The 20,775-nt window shown below is 44.9% G+C and overlaps 3 protein-coding genes across 4 annotated transcripts; 1 reads left to right on the forward strand and 2 right to left on the reverse strand.

Annotated features, from left to right (window-relative positions):
* Positions 1-241: 241 nt before the first annotated feature.
* Positions 242-7,345, reverse strand: pla2g7 (phospholipase A2, group VII (platelet-activating factor acetylhydrolase, plasma)). Of its 2 annotated transcripts, none has more exons than XM_085246017.1 (11): positions 7,131-7,345; positions 6,549-6,676; positions 6,191-6,341; positions 5,834-5,927; positions 5,666-5,734; positions 4,424-4,595; positions 3,703-3,816; positions 1,771-1,862; positions 1,436-1,606; positions 1,194-1,342; positions 242-1,004 (listed from the first exon to the last, which is right to left on the reverse strand). In XM_085246017.1, exons 2-11 carry the CDS (start codon positions 6,642-6,644, stop codon positions 904-906), a joined length of 1,209 nt encoding a protein of 402 aa, XP_085102143.1. In that variant the 5' UTR covers positions 6,645-6,676; positions 7,131-7,345; the 3' UTR covers positions 242-903. The 2 variants fall into 2 exon arrangements, with proteins under 2 accessions (XP_085102143.1, XP_085102142.1); XM_085246016.1 differs by lacking the exon at positions 7,131-7,345 and adding an exon at positions 6,983-7,124.
* Positions 7,291-17,638, forward strand: ints9 (integrator complex subunit 9). The gene is made up of 17 exons (XM_085246015.1): positions 7,291-7,826; positions 8,133-8,260; positions 8,342-8,402; positions 8,525-8,587; positions 8,906-9,045; positions 9,190-9,276; positions 9,476-9,596; positions 9,696-9,830; positions 10,307-10,418; positions 10,545-10,725; positions 10,992-11,052; positions 14,293-14,464; positions 14,558-14,682; positions 15,112-15,279; positions 15,484-15,582; positions 15,663-15,800; positions 15,885-17,638. The coding sequence occupies exons 1-17, from the start codon at positions 7,818-7,820 to the stop codon at positions 16,056-16,058; spliced, it is 1,974 nt and encodes a 657-aa protein (XP_085102141.1). The 5' UTR covers positions 7,291-7,817; the 3' UTR covers positions 16,059-17,638.
* Positions 17,639-18,223: 585 nt separating this feature from the next.
* On the reverse strand, positions 18,224-20,733 carry glrx5 (glutaredoxin 5 homolog (S. cerevisiae)). The gene is made up of 2 exons (XM_085246021.1): positions 20,436-20,733; positions 18,224-19,441 (listed from the first exon to the last, which is right to left on the reverse strand). The coding sequence occupies exons 1-2, from the start codon at positions 20,731-20,733 to the stop codon at positions 19,269-19,271; spliced, it is 471 nt and encodes a 156-aa protein (XP_085102147.1). The 3' UTR covers positions 18,224-19,268.
* Between the last annotated feature and the right edge of the window lie 42 nt (positions 20,734-20,775).

Genomic DNA, 20,775 nt, shown 5'->3' on the forward strand with positions numbered 1-20,775 from the left:
GGGCAGTTTTGGCCCTCGGGCCTTATGTTTGACACCTTGTTGCTTGTCAGTTTTCTCCTTTCTCCCATTCACAGAGCGCCCGGAGCAAGCTTCATAACCGAGACAGGTTTAATTCACTGCCTGTTTCTGTCGTCTTGTTGCCTTAGTATTTTCATTTGTGGACTCCCTTTAAAGATTGAATTTTACAGCCTTACTGCCACAAACTGATCAGTGAAGTGTCTTTAAAAATGAGTGCTAAACATTTGTAAAGAAACCAGATTTATTGGATTTCTGTTGTGTATAAATGAAGTGTATAAAAGTTACATAGCACTGACCAAGGAAAGAACTGTACGGTGGCTTATGGCCAATGGGATATTTAAAGCAGCTTTTTAGTGTTTACAATATTCATTGAAAGATGTTCTTGAAGTTACTGGATGCCTTTTACATGCTAGCTTGTCTAATCTTTATCACATAATTCTATAATCATCTTTTTCTATTCTATAACTTAAGATTGTCATCATAGGCCGCATTACATAATCACACAGCAATCAGAGTACCTTGTCTTTGCTCAAAGGTCCAAAGAGGTACAGAAACATTTGGATTTATTTACACTAAAAGATAAAAACTGATTAAAGATTTGTTCAAGAAATTGCAGCTAATAGTAAAGATGTCACCAACAGTGAGAAGAAAGTTTCAAGCTGCTCGTATGCAACATTCAGGCCTCCTGAAACAAACACTACGCTGAGTGCTTGGTCCATCCAGAAAAAATAAATCCATCCTTTGATGAGGTAGAGATTAGATTTCCATCTGATTACTGCTTAAAAAATGCCAAGTAGGCCTGACTTGACATTTTAAACCCTTTGCACTGACTCCTGCGCCCAAGGCGAATGTGAGAGGCCACAGTATAAGAGGCACAGAGCCGGTTCAGATGGCGGACTGAAGCAAGTTGACATTAGTTCCTGGGATGAGGTTTTCATCTTCTCCGTTGATCAGAGGGTCCCACTGGTTAAAGTTCTTCTCCAGGCCTGCAAGAGTTTTGCACAGAGGAAAGGGGAGTAAGCAGAGTTCAGTCGATCTCTCAGCCAACTCCTCACAGCTCAGCTGATACTGTACACATATTACTATTAATCCTGTAAAAACGGCTTTAATGTGCCCACAGCTGTGTTCCTGCATTACATGATTAAATCTGACGAACGACTAGCAGGAGCTCTTACCAAGATGGCGTTGCAGAAACGCTAGTGTTGCTTTATTGCACAGGTCTATGGCGAGCTCTGGGTCGATCTCTCCTTTGAGTTTCATCAGCTTCCCAATCCAGTTGCCTGTGAGAAAGGTGAAGTCTGGGAAACTCTGGTGGACTGTACCTCTGAAAGAATGCAGGTGAAGAAGAGACATCATCACAAAATCAGCCCAAATTACCCCCAAAGTCTCTGAAAGTGCAGCAGACCAGTACTGGTACCTGATGGTGATCATTTTCCTCTGTATGACGGCCGAGTCGAGCTTCTTCATGCGGCTGATGTTTCCCGCCCACTGGAACTTCTCTGAGTTGATGAAAAAGATTGGCTGCTTCACCCGAGGAAAGATCTCATCGTCTAAAGGAGTCATCCAGGAGTCTAGCGCTACTCCACACCTGTTTATACGATAGCAGGCCAGGGTATTACTTTCAATAATCTGGGTCTGTTACTGCTGCCTGTAACACACGTTTCTAATTTATGCTAAGCAAAGTGAAATGCCCTCATGCACACAGCTCTATGGACAATAAGTGATAAAAGACTGGAAACCATAAAAACGTACTTGAATTTAACCTCTTTACACAGAGCCTCTATGACTGTTGCTCCTCCAAACGAATGGCCCATCACTGCTATCCTGCACAGGTCCATGGAGTTCTGTTACCAAGAACATGAGAGAGAATTAAGAAATCAGCACAAATTAAATTGTACTCCACTGCGTTTCACATTTTTCCTGATCACAGATTAAAGTCTGCTGATGTTCTTTATGCAAAAAAGCATTTCATGAACTTTGGACTCTGCAGCTGATAAGCTGAGGCTAACACAGGTTTTTTCCTCAGTGCACTTTCAAAAGTCATCTGAACCTAGTTGATGTCATTTTATTGTTTATACACACACGGCAGCACAAAAAGTAAGAACTTTGTGTTTGATGCTTCTTGCCAATAATCTACAGCTGCAAAGTATATTTGGTGCCACGTTTGTAAGGAAACACATTTGTGCGTTGAGCAGCAGAGTTGAGTATGCGGGCCAATGCCAAACAGCTTATTCTGTGTCGACTCTTGTGTGGCGTTGAATGGGATGAGCAAAGTATGGAGAAACAAGACATATCGGCAGTTTAACAGTGTTTTTCACAAGTCAGCCAACAAAACCAAAAGTAGTGGTTGAAGAATGGGAAGCTATACCACAGCACTGCGTGACCAGCACGAGGAGCAGGTGCCATGCTGTTGTGGCCGTGTATGGTTCTTCCACATGCTGTTGTTATGACTCTTATGTCTTCAGAGTTCAATAAATGACACCAAATAGAAGATTTGGCAACTTTTTCAAACTTGTGGCAAAATGTGGCACCATTAAAAGGGGAAATAAATAAGCCTGGTCTAAGACTTATTGCCAATCAAGTCAACTAAATGAAGACTTTCGGTGCCAAGCTCATATATAAAAACAAAAAGTGCTGGTAAATGAACTTTGGAAGCTCGAGACTTTAGGGAAAGTTGCAATAACCACAAAGATACAACACTGCTAGAAACACTCGTTGGTCTTCTAAGCATCACACAGCAGGATGCAACAAACCCTGAAACAGATGTTCCAAATGTACAAGTTGAATTTTTGTGAACTAAGAAATGATTAAGAAATTGAACAAGTGCGGGAATTGTGAAGTGGGCGTGTCCTACGTTAAGGATGTGCACACAGGAAGCAGTTCACTCATCAACCATTCATCGCTTTGGAGCTGATGTTTGTTGCAGACACTTCGTGCTGTACATACTTGGCACCTGCCCCATATGTCAATCAGCATCATCTTTGCAATACTTCACCTCAAAGCTTAGAAGAGTTGAGTGCTGGGGTTAGCCTACATCGCTTTGTCGGTGGTTTCTTCGCCCAGCTTGAAGTTGCACCACTCTGTGGTCTCTGGTCAAAAACTTGCCGTTGCTTCCTGATCTACTCTTTAAACTTTTCTCAGTTTCAAGTTGAGCAATCGAAGCAGTGAAGAATACCCCTGACTGACACACGACAGGAGTATAAATGGATTGGAAGTTGCCTAGGTAACCAGAGGCTGGAATGTCTGCTTCCTACGACGGGGGTCCACACAGGATCGCTCAGAGCACCGCTTTGTTGCCGACGGCTGGTTGCTAGGTTAACCCTTTAATGTATGTACCACTCTGTCATGTGTCAGTAACCAGCACACTTTGCTCTCCCAGGTATCAGCATCAGCTGTTCACCTCGAAGGTGAGAAGAGTTCAGCTTTAGCTTTAAACACTGTAAAGCTAAGAGGCTACAACTGTTGCCTTTTAGCTTTGATCAAACTTTGATCAAACTTCAAAGAGACTTCTGCATTTCCTGGAGCCTTGTGACACTTGCCAACTTGCCCCATGCTCGTGTTACAACGACTTTCTGCGTCTTGTGACACATTTCCATTATTGTGTTTGCTACCACACACTGCATGCATGCATGCATGACAGCTGTCCTGCATGCATGTCACAGCCAGAGGTAACTAAAAGCTTACCTTCAGCGTTGACCAGTCAAAGTGCGTCTCCAGAACATTCTGCACTGAGATTCCTGAGTTGATTTCAGTGAGTTTATCCAGAGCCAGAATGCATTCATCTGCTCTTTGTTTCACCTGAAAGATGAAACAAATGAATTCATTCTGTTTCTTTAAGGTGCCATTAATATTTACCTTTACATTCATGACATCTGTACAGATACGACAAACAAAACCATCTTTTTCCCCTACTATGGGATTTATATACTCCCGGTCTCCCTAAACTTTTGTTTATGGTGGGCAGCCAATCAGAGGGAGCTTCTCTTAAAGGGAGGGGACAGGAAGTTATAGTGGAGCTGAGCTGCTGCACTTGGACCCAGTACAAGATAAACCAGGATTGTGTTGAACTGTGAGTTTTGCGAAGCTACTCTGATGAACAGAAAAAAAAAAAAGAAATATCCCTCGCCTTAATCGTAGATTTAAAAAGCCAACTGCTATCTGCAGTCCCTCATTCCTTTCAGCTTTAAGATAAACGGGATGTGACCACACGCTTGCCGTTTAACGTGACGTGCCCAGATGAAAATAGAAGAATGTCAGCTAGAACAAACGAGGATGTGGTTTGATTTTAACATCAGTGCCAAGCTGCCTGTGAGTAAGCGGGTATGAAGCTCACATCTTATGCAATCAAGAGACTGAATTTTAAACCCACAGAGGGAGTCTGTGGGTAATCTCTGCGACAACATACTTGTTTGTTTCTGAGGGGGAATTCGCTCTCTCCGTGCTGCAGAGCTCTGTAGTACATCCACTCCTTTACCAAGTTCTGTTGGGTGGCACCGGATGATTTTGTCAAACTTGCATTTGACCTTTCTGACTCTGGCTTCTCACAAAAATAATACGTAGCTGACGCCGACTGGTCTCTGTGGGAGAAAAATAAAACCATAACCTGTAGTTCCAGCCCTGGGAACAGATATTACTTCCTTCATGTTACTTGGAACAATTAGGGTTTAGACACATGCAGAGGACACATCCTGTTTGAGGCAGCGTGTGGCCCTCTCTCTGTAAGAAGCAAAGTCACTTTCATGTTGTTGCTCTCACACTGCAGCCGTGTGCTCTGTCTGCGGCTTTGTCAGCATGTCGCCGGCTGCTAAAATTCAGCAAAATAACACTTCCATCACCGTAAGTGACAGGCCAGCTGTGGCCATTATGTTCATCTCCATATGGTCCCCCTTGTCTGCATACTGAAAAGAATTGTGATGAGCTGGTTCATACCATTGTCTGCACACCCTTTCCACTCTTACTCCACACATAAACAGACAGCCAAGCAAACAATAGCAGAGGACAAACGTTCAGCTACGATTTCCTCCAAATGAAGATGACAAAGAACACCGATTTCAAACTCATTTTACATCGTGGGCCACATACGACCCACCTTAAGTGTGGGGACCACTTAAGGTCAGAAACTCTAATTTCTGCCAGTGTAAAGATGTTGAAACAATTAATCCCTGAGATATCTTCATATGAGGAAAAGAAGTGCAACTGCAACAGTTTGTCTTATTTTACACATGTAACATAAAACTAAGAGAAACACTGTTGCTAGCTCATTGTGCACACTGTCATGCATTTAGAATAATGTACTTTTCTATAGTAAAAACATCTATAGTAGATGCTCGAAAAATGGGAACTTTTCTGTCATTTAATTTTTTGTATCTATCAGTAACTTTCTGGTGTAGCATGGACACAATGGTCTGCAAAACTTTAAATACAGTTAAAAGTTCCAAATCCATAGAGATGAGAGAACAGAGCCTTTATTTGTCAGTTGCCCACAACCGAGATGACAGACCTTGCCAACCACACATACACAACATCACACGCTTTCCAGCGGGCCCGATTGGAGTCTCTGCCTGGGCCCTATGTTTGACAACCCTGCTATAGAACAGTTGGCGCTTAATGGCATGAAAATGACATATGAACTAAATTGGAAAATTACCTGTGTTCCACTGATGCCACGATGAAGCCCTGAGAGGCCATTTCTGCACATATCGCTGAATACAAGGTCCTGAGAAACAATCACAGCAGCCACAGTGTGAGCAGAACTTGTAACGGGTTATTGCTGCAGGAGTGATGAAATAAAAAAACAAATGCATTGTGTGTGTACCTAAAGGCTCCCAAGCCGTGGGAGAAGATGATCACGGGACATTTTTCATTCGATTTAAATGGAGCATCCAAATAGGCTGGGATCTTGAAGGACCCTGAAATAGATGAAAATGAGGAACATTCACTTTGCCTATTTTTTTAAACCACATTAGAAAATGAAAGAAACCAGCTTTCTATTTTTTTAGTGACTAAAGTCATATAATATTGCTGTCCTGACCAAATACATTTGACTTTTACACCACAGAGAAATGGACTGTCAGGTTGGAGGTGGAAGCACAAGCACACAAGACTTGAGAAAAAATAGTCAATTTTATGCCATGAAATCATTAGAAATACTGGATTTTCCTAATTTATTCACCAAAGAGGTAGTTGAAGATCCTTTCACTGAGGGCCCTGTTCATTTTCATGAAGTCAGCCAAACCATTAAAGTACTCCTTGTATGGGACCCAGTCAGGCTTCCCTGCACTTTCCATCTCCTGACAGGGATAGTACAGCCGGAAGAAGGTGCCCTGTTGGAGAGACAGACAGTTCAAGCAACTCAGCAGAAGGCCATTTGCTCCCGTGATGTCAGCAGCCTGTTTGGTCCAATACCTGCTTTCCATAATACCCGTGGGTACCCAGCCCAGCATCTGCAGCACACTCAAGAATGTCAAATACAGATATGTGACCTCAGCTGTTACATGTCAGCACGAACAAAGGTTTTCTTTTGCTTGTACCTCTGCAGTGTGGTCCATCATGAAGTCAGTGCAGCCCACAGCGTTTGGGCCGTTGCCTGGAGGGATCCCGAGGTGGTTACTGCAGCTGCTGCCCATGGTGAAGAAACTGAGCGCGGACCTCCTGTGGTCTGGCAAATAGAAACACACACACGTGTACATCAATACTGCTGCTCTATAAACGGGAAAGATAACAGCACTAAAAGTCGGACTATTTCTGCACGGAAGCTACTGACTGCAATGAACATGTGTATACGCAGATTATATTATATTATTGCATTATATCGTTTATTAGTATCAAATGAAAGGCAAAAACTTCTTCACTGTGGTAACTGTAACCAGCCCTTGATCTAACCGCAGAGCCCCACACAATCGCACATTTAACTAAACGGGTCGAAGTTAAAACAAAACCCAAAACGTGGCGTGTTAACTCCTACCTGTCCTCGCCCACGCGTTAAATCTCTTGACTCCTAACTGAACAAACCCTCCATAAGAAAACATCGACTAGCGCACTTTCGACAGCGACCTAACCAAACGTCCACTCTAGCCGCCGGTAACACTCGTTAAATAAAACAAAAAGCCTACCGGAGATACAGAAGTGCGAGCGCTGCCCGCTGTTTCTGCATCGGTTTCGCAATAACACCGTGGACTGACAGAGCAGTCACCGGATAAATGTACAACTTTGGGAGTGGTTAATGTTTTTGTCAGCTAGCCGCTGCTAGCATAGGAGGGGGCTAAACCAGAGTAGTGGATGAACGGTGTTGAGTCACTGTGGCAGTCCTGCCTTTGCCGGCCTAATGGCGTCCCCCCAACTGAAACCTTAATGACCTACATGTCATATTATTTAACAGTTGGCAATCATGCTGCTATCATTACTGTAATTACGACATTGGCGGCTCTAAATATAAACTCAACCAGGCGTATGAAATTGTGTTAACTGCTCTGTATACGGCTCTGGTTTATCGCAGCGACTCTCAGCTCTGGGATCACTTGTTTACAACAATCATCGACCCTTTAATTCATATTTTCATTAATATCGTGTGAGCCAAGGTGCTGTTGCCAAAGCAGCTGCATATAAGCGCTGGCTTCTCAGTGAAAATGGCATTTTAAAGTGTCTGTACTTTCGATGTGACTCCGCGTCTGTTGGGGGCAGCAGAGGGCAGCCGAGCGGGAAACAAAGCGAGGAGGGAGCAGAAGAGCGGTGGAGAACGATGCTGCGTTAGCAAAGCTAACTGTTTTCAACTCATTTATCAGCAACTCCTTGTGTTAAAGATGAAATTGGTGAGTAAAAAGCAGATCAGTGAAGAGAACAATGAATGTAGGAATCGTCGAAAATGATTAACTTATACGCACCCAAAAGTGACTGTTAGCTGGAAGCTAATAGCGTTTTTTGGTACAGTTGAATAAAGTTTAATAAAGGCGAGCAGCGAACAGCAAGTCAGTACAGCGTGAAGTGTTTAACTATGCATACGAAAAAACGGAAACACAATCCCCTGGTGTCGTGTTTATCCTGTTTTACTGTATCTTTGTACTCCTACACACACCTACACACACCTGTGGTTTTAACGGTGCATTCCCTCCTTGCAGTACTGTCTGTCGGGTCATCCTACATTGCCCTGCAATGTCCTCAAGTTCAAGTCCACCACTATCATGTTGGACTGTGGATTGGACACCACCTCTGTCCTCAACTTCCTGCCCCTGCCTTTGGTGCACAGGTGAGTCACTGACAGGAATTCATTCACTCGTGGATAACAGATATGTTTTGCTTGATGATGATGATGATCCTTTTTTTTCAGTCCAAGACTTTCCAAGCTCCCTGGTTGGGTCTCTAAGGATGGAACAATAAATTTGGAAAAGGCACGAGAAGCTGTTTGTAATGTGCTTAGGTTACTTGGCGTGTATTTCAACTTGCTGCAGTTTTTTATGAAGATGTGCCGATTTATCTGTGGGGGAAAAACTGTTTCGCCTTATGCTTGCAGGAGCTGAAGGAGTGCGCAGGGAGGGTGTTTGTTGACGCACAGCCAGAGTTCTGTCTCCCTGAGGTAGACATCCCTGATACTTCGTTTCTGCATCAGTGTTATAGCTTGTGCTAGAATGTCTTTCTGCAAAACAGGGGCCACTGTGAAGCATCAGAGTTGCAGCAAATCAACCTATTTTAAACAAATAATAAGAAAGAAAAAGAAACCTGATAGGCCTGCCACAATTGACAAGAATAGGGGAATCCTCTCCGAGAAATCAGTTACTATGATCAGAGCAGTGTGATTACCACGTCTTTTACCTTCACAGTAGACCTAAAACATAAATCTTAATAAATACCTGAAGTACCACAATGATATTTATTTAATCTGAATAACCCACAGAGAGAACTGTTGGACCTGTCCACCATCGATGTCATCCTAATCTCAAACTACCACTGCATGATGGCCCTGCCTTACATCACAGAGCACACCGGCTTCACCGGGACAGTGTACGCCACGGAGCCCACGCTGCAGATTGGCAGGTGACAGATGCAGGGGATGAATACCACATCTTACTATTTCTGTATTATTTTTGTGATATCATTATTATTTTATTTGGTAAAATGAGATACAGGTCACACGTCTTCGGTTGCGTTTACGCTCGTTCTTCCTCCTTCCTTCCTTAGGCTGCTGATGGAGGAGCTGGTGAACTTCATGGAGAGAGTTCCTAAAGCCCAGTCTGCCACGTCCTGGAAGAACAAGGAGATACAAAGGTAGTCTAGTTTTGTAAAAATATTCTGTGTGTGTGCGTTTTGTCCGAGTTGACACATGAAATGCAGTTACTGACTTTGTTTTAGTCATTTTTGAAGTTTCATTTTCCATTCACCTAATTTGTCTGGTGTTTTGTTACACCTCCACTAACAGGGTGGTGTAACTCCACCGTTCAAATGAATACTTGTGTTATTGCATTAGGATGCTCCCGGGGCCGCTGAAGGATGCAGTTGATGTGTGGATGTGGAAGCGATGCTACAGCATGCAGGAGGTTAACTCTGCACTCAGCAAAGTGCAGCTTGTGGGTTATTCACAGAAAGTGGTGAGAATTGATTCTGTCCAGGAGATATTTAAGATTTCACATTTCTGCTTTCGTGCAGTGGTGACTTCTCGTCTTTTTTCTCGTTTGTTTTTCTTGCAGGAGTTGTTTGGAGCTGTACAAGTCTCCCCTTTAAGCTCCGGCTACTCGCTGGGAAGCTCCAACTGGATCATCCAGTCTCACCATGAGAAGGTGTCCTATGTGTCTGGCTCATCTCTACTCACCACACATCCTCAGGTAGGCCAGCAGGCGTAATGCTTCACCATTTCAAAGTCTCCTGGGCGCAACCCTTGAAGCTTTTTTCCTGAGCTGAGTGATTTCTGTCATATTTCGGGGCTGTTTACAGAACAAACTACGTGTGCAGCAGTCAGGGAGGGGGGTCTCTGCTCGTGCAGCTAAACCACGTCGTTATTGATTTTTACTAAGGTGTCAAAACTTGTCATTGAGGGTCCAGCGGAGGTCATCACATGTCGTCTTTATGGGGGAGAAAGTTAAAGTTTGAAGGGATCGAGGACAAAACCGTCACGATCTAGAGTGGAAAGAGTGCAGTCCGTTATTTGTTTAGTCACAGATTTCCTTTTTCCTGTGCTCAGTTTCTTTTGGAAGCTAAATCTTTAGGCGAGTGTTTGTCAGTGCACGCTGTCATTGTTTGAATCCAGCCTGTTCTGTCCTATCACAACTACTCTGCAGTTTCTCTTCTTCTCTGCTCCCAGCCCATGGACCAGAGTTCCCTAAAGAATAGTGACGTCCTCATTCTGACAGGCCTCACTCAGATGCCTACTGCCAACCCAGACGGCATGCTGGGAGAGTTCTGCAGTAACTTGGGTGGGTTTTAATGTAGCGCTCAGATTTCTGTGGCGTGTGAAAAGAACCAAACGTTGAAGTCATTCTTGTATCATTTAAGTGGAACTTGAATGATGTTGTCTGTGCTTGTTCTTCTGCGTTCTGCAGCCATGACCATCCGGGCAGGAGGAAATGTGCTGGTGCCGTGCTACTCCTCGGGAGTGATCTACGACCTGCTCGAGTGTTTGTACCAGTTCATAGAGAGCGCCAACCTGGGGACCACGCCCTTCTACTTCATCTCACCCATAGCCAACAGCTCGCTGGAGTTCTCTCAGATCTTCGCCGAGTGGTGAGCGGCCGTTTATCGAAAGCTTCTCGATTCTGTGGTGAAAGTTTGTGATTTTAGGTTTTACTGTTTTTCTTCAGCATGTGCTCGGTTAGCTTGTCCTCATTTTTCCACGTCTTCCACAACAAGTCATGATGCAGTCACTCTGATAAGTAGGAACACAGTATCGATGTTTTGTTACTTGATAGGAGTGCAACAAACAGCAGAGAGACGGTAACGTGTGACTGTGGAATATTCCACGTGCTTTTTCTTTTTCTCCAATATTTCAGGCTTTGTCACAACAAGCAAACAAAGGTTTATCTCCCAGAGCCGCCTTTCCCACACGCAGAGGTGAGTCAAGAACACTGGCTGTTAGGCCTGGGCCATATCATACCGCTCACGGTAACACCAGTCAGGCAACGATAAGAAAATGAAACATGGCGATAGAATATGGGTAAAACGTGCATGCGCAGTACCTTTGTTTTCATACGCACATGGCGGCGACGCAGAACGAGAAGAGGGAAAGCGGATCGTTGAATGAAACAGATGAACCTGAACTGGTTTGTAAAAATGCTGCAGCTTCACTGGTGTGGAACTGGTTTAGCTTTCGTCCGTCAGATACACAACAAAGCACTGTTTGTGGTAGCGCATGCTAGCGGGCCGTCGTTATTACTGAACCGATTTTAGTGCACGGCGCTCGAAATTCTGTCAAAAAATGTTTCAGTACGACTTTGCTGAGCTACGAAGCCGCACCTCTTGATGGATTGTTGGAGCATTATGGCTATTGTAGGCGGAGCCTCGCGGAGCGATACGTGCTGTGCTTCAACATAATGTTACCGTATTGTGTGTGTTTAACCTCTTTAAGTGTTGTGGATGTTATACATGGTTATGCTGAGGATGTGTCGGCCAGTTTCCACTGGAAATGCCTTTTGGTTAAACTGTCAGCGAGGAATTTGCACTGTTACATTTTATATAACTTTAATGCAAAAAACAGCTGCTTGTTTAAGTGAAAATACTTTGGTGGGTGTTTTGCACTAATAAAGTATTTTGTCTCGCGTTAATTATATCGTCAGTTATATCGTTAGCACACATTTTCAAATATATATGGTGATAAATATTTTTGGCCATGTTGCCCTGCCCTACTGGCAGTGCACTTCTCCTTTATACTGAAAATAATCATTATCTTATAGGGAACCCACTTTTTTTTTGGTTTTTAACTTGAGGTCCCAGTGGAGGTCATCAAATGTCGTCTTTATGGGGGAGAAAGTTAAAGTTAGAGATGGACCGATCTGATATTACGTATCTGTTAGGGGTGCAACGATACACAAAATTCACGGTTCGGTTCGATACTTTGGTGTCACGGTTCGATATTTTTTCGATACAAAAAAAATGTTCATGCATTTTTAATTTGTCATTTATTAAAATTATAAATATATATTTTAACTCAAAAGTACAGTTTTTAAATTTAACCCTAACCCTTGTGCGCGTTTTTTATTTTGACAGCGAATGCGCACCTGCGGACCACTTATGTGCAGCCCTGGTTATTTAGCTCGTCATATTGCAGCCACAGAAATTCTTTTGTCCATGAAACCATAAAGCTGCACTTTCTTTTTGCCTTATAGTCTGATTTGTCATAACTTCTCCGTTTTGTGGTAAGCTTTTCTTTGGCTGTCACTTCTTCACCCTGACCTGTCTTATTTGGCTCAGCAGAACTGAAATATATATCTGTCTGTGAAGGTTCTCAGTCATCCAGGTCATCGTAGTCAAATATATATCCTGCTGCTTTTACACGCACTCACATAAGCTCAGCGATTCTCTGCGCGATCAACCTCTCACATGTTTAAGCTGCGGGAGATTTCACTTGTCATGTTTGCATAGTAAGCTAACGATTAATAAGACGATGTCAGAGGAATTGGTGCACAAATTATCATCACTCACAGATCAGTGCTGTCGCTCTCTATACACAGTTCGCACGATTGCAAAGTGAAAGCAAAAAAACAAGCGCAAATTCAAACGCGATTTCAATATGTCACATATTGACAGTGGCTCACCGATGCCAATGACATAATTACCCAGCTACATTTCTGAAAGAATGCAAAAGCATTGACATATATTTTTCCTACAATAGCCCGACGGGCAGGGAAGAGATAGATTTTGGTAGCCCGACTGAAAAAATCGCTAGCTCCGGGACGTCGGGCTAGCGATATTGCGAGCCCTGTATCTGATTGAGGAATCACTCATCTTTGGAAAAGAGTTTATTACAGAGAAATGTCTCTTTCCAAAATAAAAGCTATACTATCCGCTTCTTCTGGGCTATATTCTCAGCAGCATAAGGAGAATCATGTGCTAACAGCTGTCTAAATGACTCGGCTAAAGTTAGTAGCATGCTTGTTGTTTTTGTCTTTGCACTAGGATGATGTCGGTGTAAATGTGCAGTCATATTCGTTGTGTTCCCACTAGTGCTTTCAGGTTAATCTCGTTGAAATGACCTTAACGCCACAACACGGCAAATCTCCGTTAACGAGCTACCGCCGATCGCCCCGTGCGTGGGGCTAGACGGCCAACACGTTAACGAGCTAACTGCGCTAACACACTAGTTCACACCAATGTAATTGAGCATTGCATGGCACATTCAACATACTGTTTTACTTTAGTCCATGACTCGCTTACCTTCAGGGTCATACGTCACATGAAAACCAAAATAATTCCAAACGCCAGATCTGAATGAGGGTGGGGGAGGTCCATGTTGTAAGGAGAGCTTAACTTCTGTCTCGCTAGCTTGCCCTGCGCTCTTCCTTCTGACGATGCTGTCTGTGTTGAGCGCTCAGTGGATCTGTGCTCGACAGTGCAGCCTAGGCGGAGTAGTCGAACACAGATTCACTGAGCGCTCAACACAGACAGCATCGTCAGAAGGAAAATTGATAAAATAAATTACAAATTTTGTATTGTTCGATACATATGCGTACCGAACCGAAAGCACTGTATCGAACGGTTCAATATCGATACGAATATCGTTGCACCCCTAGTATCTGTATCGGTCCGATACTGACCTAAATTACTGGATCGGATATCGGAGAGAAATAAAAAATGTAATCCGATCCGTTAAATATCACAAAAGCACCTCACAAAACTTGCGACACGGCGTAACTCGGCTCATAACCTCAGCACGTCGGAGCCGTGTGCGTCACGCGATAGAGCGGCTGTGGCGTGCGAGACCTGTTGGCGGTCTGGTTGAGCGTTTGGAGCCTCGCTACCAAACCAGCATTTCATCTCTGAGGAAGTGTTTATGTTTTATGCAAAGTCATGTTTGGTTGGAGAAAACTTTGAATTGGAAAGCATTAGGCAAATAGTATGTTCGACCAGGCCAGTGCTGTCACAAGTCATTAATAACAGATGACATGTAGCCATGAGTTGCATCAAATGTGAGTGAGATGTGCTTTTGCCTGGAGCGCATCATACCTCTAACACACGTTTTAAAAAGCAGAGTCGACTGATACAAAGATACCGGGATGAAAACACAAGTACACCTGTGGAGCTGGTGACGAGGTCACGTTGATAAACTGGTGCTTGAATGTGCTGCTGATGTTTCAGCTCATCCAAACCAACAAGCTGAAGCACTACCCCAGCATTCACGGAGACTTCAGCAGCGAGTTCCGTCAGCCCTGCGTGGTTTTCACCGGTCACCCCTCTCTGCGCTTCGGGGACGTCGTTCACTTCATGGAGCTCTGGGGCAAATCCAGCCTTAACACCATCATCTTTACTGGTAATTACAGCTATCGCTACATCTCTCACACGTGACTAAAACAAGGAAAGCCTGAGCTGGTAATGTCCTGAGTGCCTGATCTTTCTCACTCAGAGCCGGACTTCTCCTACCTGGATGCCCTGGCTCCGTACCAGCCGTTAGCCATGAAGTGCGTTTACTGTCCCATTGACACACGGCTCAACTTCCACCAAGTATCAAAGCTGCTCAAGGAAGTCCAGGTATGCTGTTAGCACCTGATCTGATTATGAGAGAAATACACAGAAATAGAGCCGAGACTAAGGAACGATGATTCTACGATGAGGAGGGAAAGGCTGCATCATGATGCTAGAACTGTGCTGTGCCATAGTGACTGAGTCTGTGAGAGCGCTGTGGGTGAAACGGGAGAATGGAAAGCAGATTTCCAAGTTAACAGACAATATACAAATAAAATGGCAGAACAATGTGAGCGTTCAGGGCAGAGCTCAGGGAAGCAGCGGGTCTTGCTTAAGATTTGAGGGATTTGATCGAAGCATCCCTGTAGTTCCAGGATGGCCCATTCGCAGCACTAGTTCTCGTTTAGCTGTAGCCTTAATTTAAATGTTAACAAAGCCAGCTTCAGCCGCTCACATTTGTACTCTGTGTGTAAAAGCCGTGTCTTCTTCCTGCAGCCTCTCCACGTGGTGTGTCCCGAGCAGTACACCCAGCCTCCTCTGACCCAGTCCCACCGCTCCGACCTGATGTTGGAGCTGCAGCCTCCTCCTATGCCCTACAGACGCTGCTCTGTTCTCAACCTGCCCTTCAGACGCCGCTACGAACGCATCTACATCCTGCCTGAGGTGAGGCCCCGAAGAGAAGGAAGTCAAAACTCCTCAGAGATGGATCTGAGTTTCTGGCCACAGAGTATCTGTTGTATCTGGTGAATTCTCTGATCACTATGACAACGTGGCGTTTGATCAGCTGTTTTTATTGAGAAATCCTCTCGCTGTCAGAAAGCAGGCGGACGGTTTTAATTGCTGAGAGTCGTATTCTTCTCTTCCTAGCTGGCCAACTCCCTGGTGCCCTCTGAGATCAAACCCGGCGTCTCTGTGGCGACTGTGTCTGCGTTGCTGCACTCAAAGGACAACAAGCACACGTTACAGGTGAGCCCAGAATGCTTGCACTTCCATTAGAGAATCAGCTGATCAGAGCTCAGCTGCATTTGTCTTTCATTTGTTCCCAGTCGGTGCCCAAACCCCCTCCCATGCCCCCCAGCAAGAAGAGGAAGCGGGTGATTGAGGAGCCCCCCGTAGCGTTGGCCCCTAAACCCATGCTGAGTGGAGCTGTGGCCCTGGAGGCTTTTCTGGCCACTTTGCAGAAGGTGGGAAATGTGAGCGAGCGGGCTATCAGTGTGCTGTGATAGTAGCACTAACTTAATGCTAACTTGTTATGTGCTCATTTGCAGCACGGGATCACAGAAGTTAAAGTGGAGGAAACTGCAGACGGGCACATCCTGCACCTGCAGGCGGAGGACACGCTCATTCAGCTGGAGGAGGACGGGACGCATATCGTCTGTGACAGTGAGCCACTGAGGACCACGCTCAGGGACCTGGTGCTGCGCTTCCTGCAGAAACTCTGAGCTGAATCCTGGCTGTTAGTTTCTAACAGTGTTTCTGCGTCACTGGATTATGGAGAGAAGCGGAGGGGAAGGTGTGGATGCTCAACGGCCATATTTACAGTCGTTTCACTGTACAGCATTGTTTGGTTTTATTTTATAAAACTCGCACATGTATTATTTTGTATTTAAAAGTTTTCCAGAATCGTACAGTGACTGTCGTTCATCACTTAGTCTTAGGAAAGCTTTAATAGTGGAAGCTGAGACGTTGCTCACGAGCCCGGGCTTTGTGTAGCCGGTGTGTTCCTGCGTTGTGTCTGACAATGAAGGGTAAAAGAAACCAAGACCTCGCTCCAGCTCCTACAACCAAATGCAAACAGTAGGGAAGAGGGTCAGCTCCACCCACCACAACTCCCAAGCTAGCAAGAATGACCTGTTCATGCTAGCACTGACTGTGCCTATAACACATGTGACACACACGTACTGCACATTTACATTTACAGCATCTAGCAAAGACAGACACAATGACTGAACTAAAGACACACAATCAGAAATATCAGGGTGGCTAAATATACATTATGTGTTGCAGTGTTGGGGACGACACCGACCTCCCCCACAGGGGAATTGTAGAAAAGGGGAGAGGCCAAAGGGGAGCACTGTTTATAGGGGTGCACCAAAGAAGAAGAACAGTGAGGAGGGGCTCCAACTGAGAATGAACAAAACTACAGGCTTGAAGGTCCTAACAGTCGGGTATAACAGGAAGGGTTTGGGGTCTAGAACACATTTTGTGTAATTATAACAATATGTCATTTATGACCCGGTTACATTTGCACAGGATAGAATGAGGAAAGCGCTTTACTCACATTCCTCAGAAGTGTTCCTTCCTGAAGCTGAGTAACAGCAGGTGTGTTTTCCCAGCACACGCCGACATGACACAAGAGGAAATGCACAGTAAACATGTTCAACAGGAATGATGGCTGCATATTTAAGCTGGGCTCCCTGAACACACCAGGGCCTCTGTCAGTGTTCACAGTGGTTTGCTGTTTACACACACACACACACACACACACACACACACACACACACTCTTCTGGAAATGCTCCGTTTCTCTGGTGAGGAAACAAACAACCATTTCCTCCCGTTCTTAAACACAGTTGCACATTTTCCAGCGGGAGGAGTCGCCCCCTGCTGACCACTATGGAGAATACCAGTTTAAGGCACTTTGAATGCAGCTTCGTGTCTCAGAACCAGGTTCTGTGATATTCTTCCAACTACATAGACTCCAGATGTTTTACACTGAGTGTGTTTAGCATTTGAATTTGGCCTGGACTCAGACACAGTTTTTCAGCTTGATGTGCACTTACCGAGACACCGTGTGAAAGTTTTGCCTTTTAACATTTGCGTGTAACTTTTCCCAATCTCACAGTGATGAGGAGTCCTGTCAGAAATCCCTGAAGCCAGATTCAGATACTGAAAACGTTCATGTGTAGCACCTTTTTGTTTAGTTCACTTTTCCTTCACATGTGGAGCCAAAATGTCATATTTGATTTACGTCAGCATGTTGTGCAACGAATTCTTAAAAAATGAGTCCAAGTTAGACAAAAGAAGAAGTTTCTGACCTATAAATGCATTTATAGCAGATGAACGGTATCTGAGTCATGTTCACAAGAATTAGAAAAAACAAACTGTATTAAGCTGACACAGGAGCCGGGAAACACCTGCACAGAAAAACACACAGTGGGACACCAGCAGTCACGGACTGGCCTCCCCAGAGCCCCGACCTCAACATCATTGAAGCAATGTGGGATGATCCTGACAGAGAAAGCCAAGATCCAAAAAGATCTTTGAATGTTCAAGAAGCCTGCAGAACTATTTTTGGAGGATACTTAGAGAAATGAGAAGAAAGCTGAAAAGTAAAGATGGTCACAACAAATATTCCAGCAGGTTCAAACTTGTACAAAGTCAGTTTGTCTTATAAACTGTTTTCTAGTGCATTTAAAAATGTTTTAAAAAATAATCAAAAAACTAAAAACACCCATTTCTCAAATTCTTAGTAAAACCCAAGGAAGTGATGTGGCTCATGACGTCTGCACATTACTGCAAGTCTGGCCCAGTTCACAGTAAAAACTACTGTGAGTAACCCCGCTGACAAAAGACCGACATGCATGAGGCACGACACCGACAACTCATGTGTCACAAAATATTTAATCAGTGCAGAATTGATTACACGCGTCAGAAGTACATCTAATAATAAGCTGTACAATATCTTACAGTGTACTACGTGTTGCTTTGATAATACAACTGTCTGCAGCAGGAGGATCACCTACGACTGATAAATGTGAGGTGTCTGGAAAAAACAACTAAAACAACACTTCACCTTCAGAGTGAAATACAGACAGATGCAACATTAACTGCTTCGGCTGGTACACGTGTGCAGTAATCTCATCTTCAGGGTGGTTTTAAAAAAAGAAAAAAGGACATAAGGTATCAGGTACGTTACGTTTCAGCGGATCCTGACATTGACGGTTTCCACGTGGTTCCAGGCAGGAAGAACAAACAGGGGACTGTCCAGTGATCGATTCTGCAGCTACGGCCACTAAAAAACTGCTAGATTATCAGTGGCTTCATTAAAGAGAAGATATTCATACCAGCACGAAGCCACGTTGTCCCCTCTTTGTTCTGTTTCCTGAAACTACAGGCAGTGCATTTAAGAGCGTGATGACATCATTAGCCGATGAGGCCCAGGCAGCATGAATAATGACCTTAACTTAGGCGTGGTACAGTTAGGCAAGTCTAAAGCTCATCTGGTCTTACACTGAGCGTGGAGGACAGCGGCGAGGGGAAGATCGCAGAGGACTGATGTAACCAAGTGAGAGCGCAGCGAGCGCTCAGGTGGCAGCTTGAACACGGTGATCACAGCCGGCTCTGTCGCGGTCAGCTGGCAGTTTGAGGTGGGAGTGAGGGGGTGATGTCACCGTTCTTCTTGGAGGTGCAGAAGTATTAAAGCTTTTTATTACAACAGGATGGAAAGACTCATTGTAACGATGTTATCGTTCAGCTCTATGGAGCTTTCATTTGGCCCGCAGCTTTTGCTTTGGGGTTCGCTCTCATCATGGGAGCCATGGTGCCCTCAGCTGTGCTGGAAAAAAGGTGGTGGCGCCGGCAGTGGGGAGGGGTTCAACCTGATAAATGCGCCTTTGGATGAGTCAGCCGCGTCACGCTTATACCCGTCCATTACTTGGACTCTTTCTCTGCGTCCAGCACTGCAGAGCGGATGCCCAGCTTCTTCAGCTCCTCCACCAGGTCTCCGTTCTGGTGCATCTGCAGAAAGATGTCGCAGCCTCCCACAAACTCGCCATTGAAGTACACCTGAGGGATCGTGGGCCAGTTGGAGAAGTCTTTGACTCCTGTGGAAGGCAGACAGCGTTAATACTACCAGTCCTGTTTCTCTGAACACCTCGTGGGTTTTAAAATTAGGCGTAGCAGTTTGGTTACATGCCTCATTAGCATTTTTAAGGAAAATCTGAGGGGTGGGGGTTTTTTTTCTACCCACTGAAACTGTAGCAAAAGCACAAACCTCCACACTCACAGCAAAGGGTCTCCAACCCAATTCAGATTTATTCATTTAGTGCAACAACAGTGGCCTCCAGGCACTTTATACTGTAAAGTAAATAATGGAGAGAAAAATCCCAACAATCAGGCGACCCTTATGAGCAAACCATAGATGGAAGAGGGAAAGATGAACTGCCTTTTAGCAGGAAGGCAGAACCAGGTTCAGTGAGGGGCCATCTGTGAGTGGTTGGGGGTGAGGGGAGGAAGCCAGGAGAAAACACGCTGGAAGAGCCTCTTCTCTTAACCCCCCCCCCCCCCCCCTTTAAGCCCTTAAACATCAGTATTATGTTTGTTAGTGTCCAGATGCGGCTGTAAAATACAACATTCAGACTATATAACAATATGTAAATTGATCCAATCGGCCATTATCAGGTATTTCACTCTAAACGTGGTTAAAGACACGTAGACAGGACAACAGGAGCACATATTGCTGATGTCATCTGTGAGGACGCTTCCCTGCTCTCCGACATGTCTCGTGTCATTATCGGAACAATGGGGATCGAGTCCTGACAGAGGCCGGGACTTTGATACCGATGCTAACGTTACCCCACCCTTTGGTGCTGCTGCACAACACTGATAAAAACTGGCCATGGAGTGCCGTTGACAGCTATCCTAACCGAATGCTGCTTTGAATGAGGTAACGATCAGGACCCGACACTTCAAGGATGTTTAAATGAGCTGCACCCAGCATGTGACGCTTTTTCTGCCGGTTACAAAGTAACCAAAACGGTACACGTTCACCTGAGAGGTGACAACCTGTTGCTGTCAGGCAGACTCCGGGTTACTGACCTTGTCTGAGGTCCTGGTCCTCCAACACGTTGTACGCTGCGTAGTTGTCCACGCCGTGCATCCGGAGGATCTGAACCACAGCGTTACTGAAGCCGCACATGGGCTGCGCCGGCGTGCCTTTCATAAACACCACCACTTTGTCCTTCTTCACCATCTCACCGAGGTCTTTCTGGAGATCCGCCGCCGAGCACAGGAGCCGGACTGAGGCCCACTGCGAGCGGCCATCGGTTTGTCTGGGCAGGTAGACAGCCGGACCCGAGCGGAGACACCGAGCAGCGGATCGGAATAAACTGTTCATGGTTTGTGTTCAATTATCTCGTTACAAGAGGAGAAGAAACGT

This window comes from Mchenga conophoros, linkage group LG15 (assembly GCF_057382185.1).
Source record: "Mchenga conophoros isolate Kocher_MC1m ecotype Shallow Benthic linkage group LG15, M_conophoros_male_GT1.1, whole genome shotgun sequence".
Lineage (NCBI taxonomy): Eukaryota > Metazoa > Chordata > Actinopteri > Cichliformes > Cichlidae > Mchenga > Mchenga conophoros.

Bases quoted from the DNA above. Each gene is read 5' to 3' on its own strand.
- pla2g7 (XM_085246016.1), bottom strand. From the start codon at position 7,046: ATGTTTTCTTATGGAGGGTTTGTTCAGTTAGGAGTCAAGAGATTTAAC. The intron at 1,607-1,770 runs GTACGTTTTTAT...TCGTATAAACAG, and splicing joins TGTAAAGAGGTTAAATTCAA to GTGTGGAGTAGCGCTAGACT. The intron at 1,005-1,193 runs GTAAGAGCTCCT...AAACTCTTGCAG, and splicing joins GTTTCTGCAACGCCATCTTG to GCCTGGAGAAGAACTTTAAC.
- ints9 (XM_085246015.1), top strand. The intron at 8,403-8,524 runs GCACGAGAAGCT...TTATGCTTGCAG, and splicing joins GAACAATAAATTTGGAAAAG to GAGCTGAAGGAGTGCGCAGG. The intron at 11,053-14,292 runs GTGAGTCAAGAA...CTGATGTTTCAG, and splicing joins CGCCTTTCCCACACGCAGAG to CTCATCCAAACCAACAAGCT.
- glrx5 (XM_085246021.1), bottom strand. From the start codon at position 20,733: ATGAACAGTTTATTCCGATCCGCTGCTCGGTGTCTCCGCTCGGGTCCG. The intron at 19,442-20,435 runs GTCAGTAACCCG...TGCCTTCCACAG, and splicing joins GGACCAGGACCTCAGACAAG to GAGTCAAAGACTTCTCCAAC.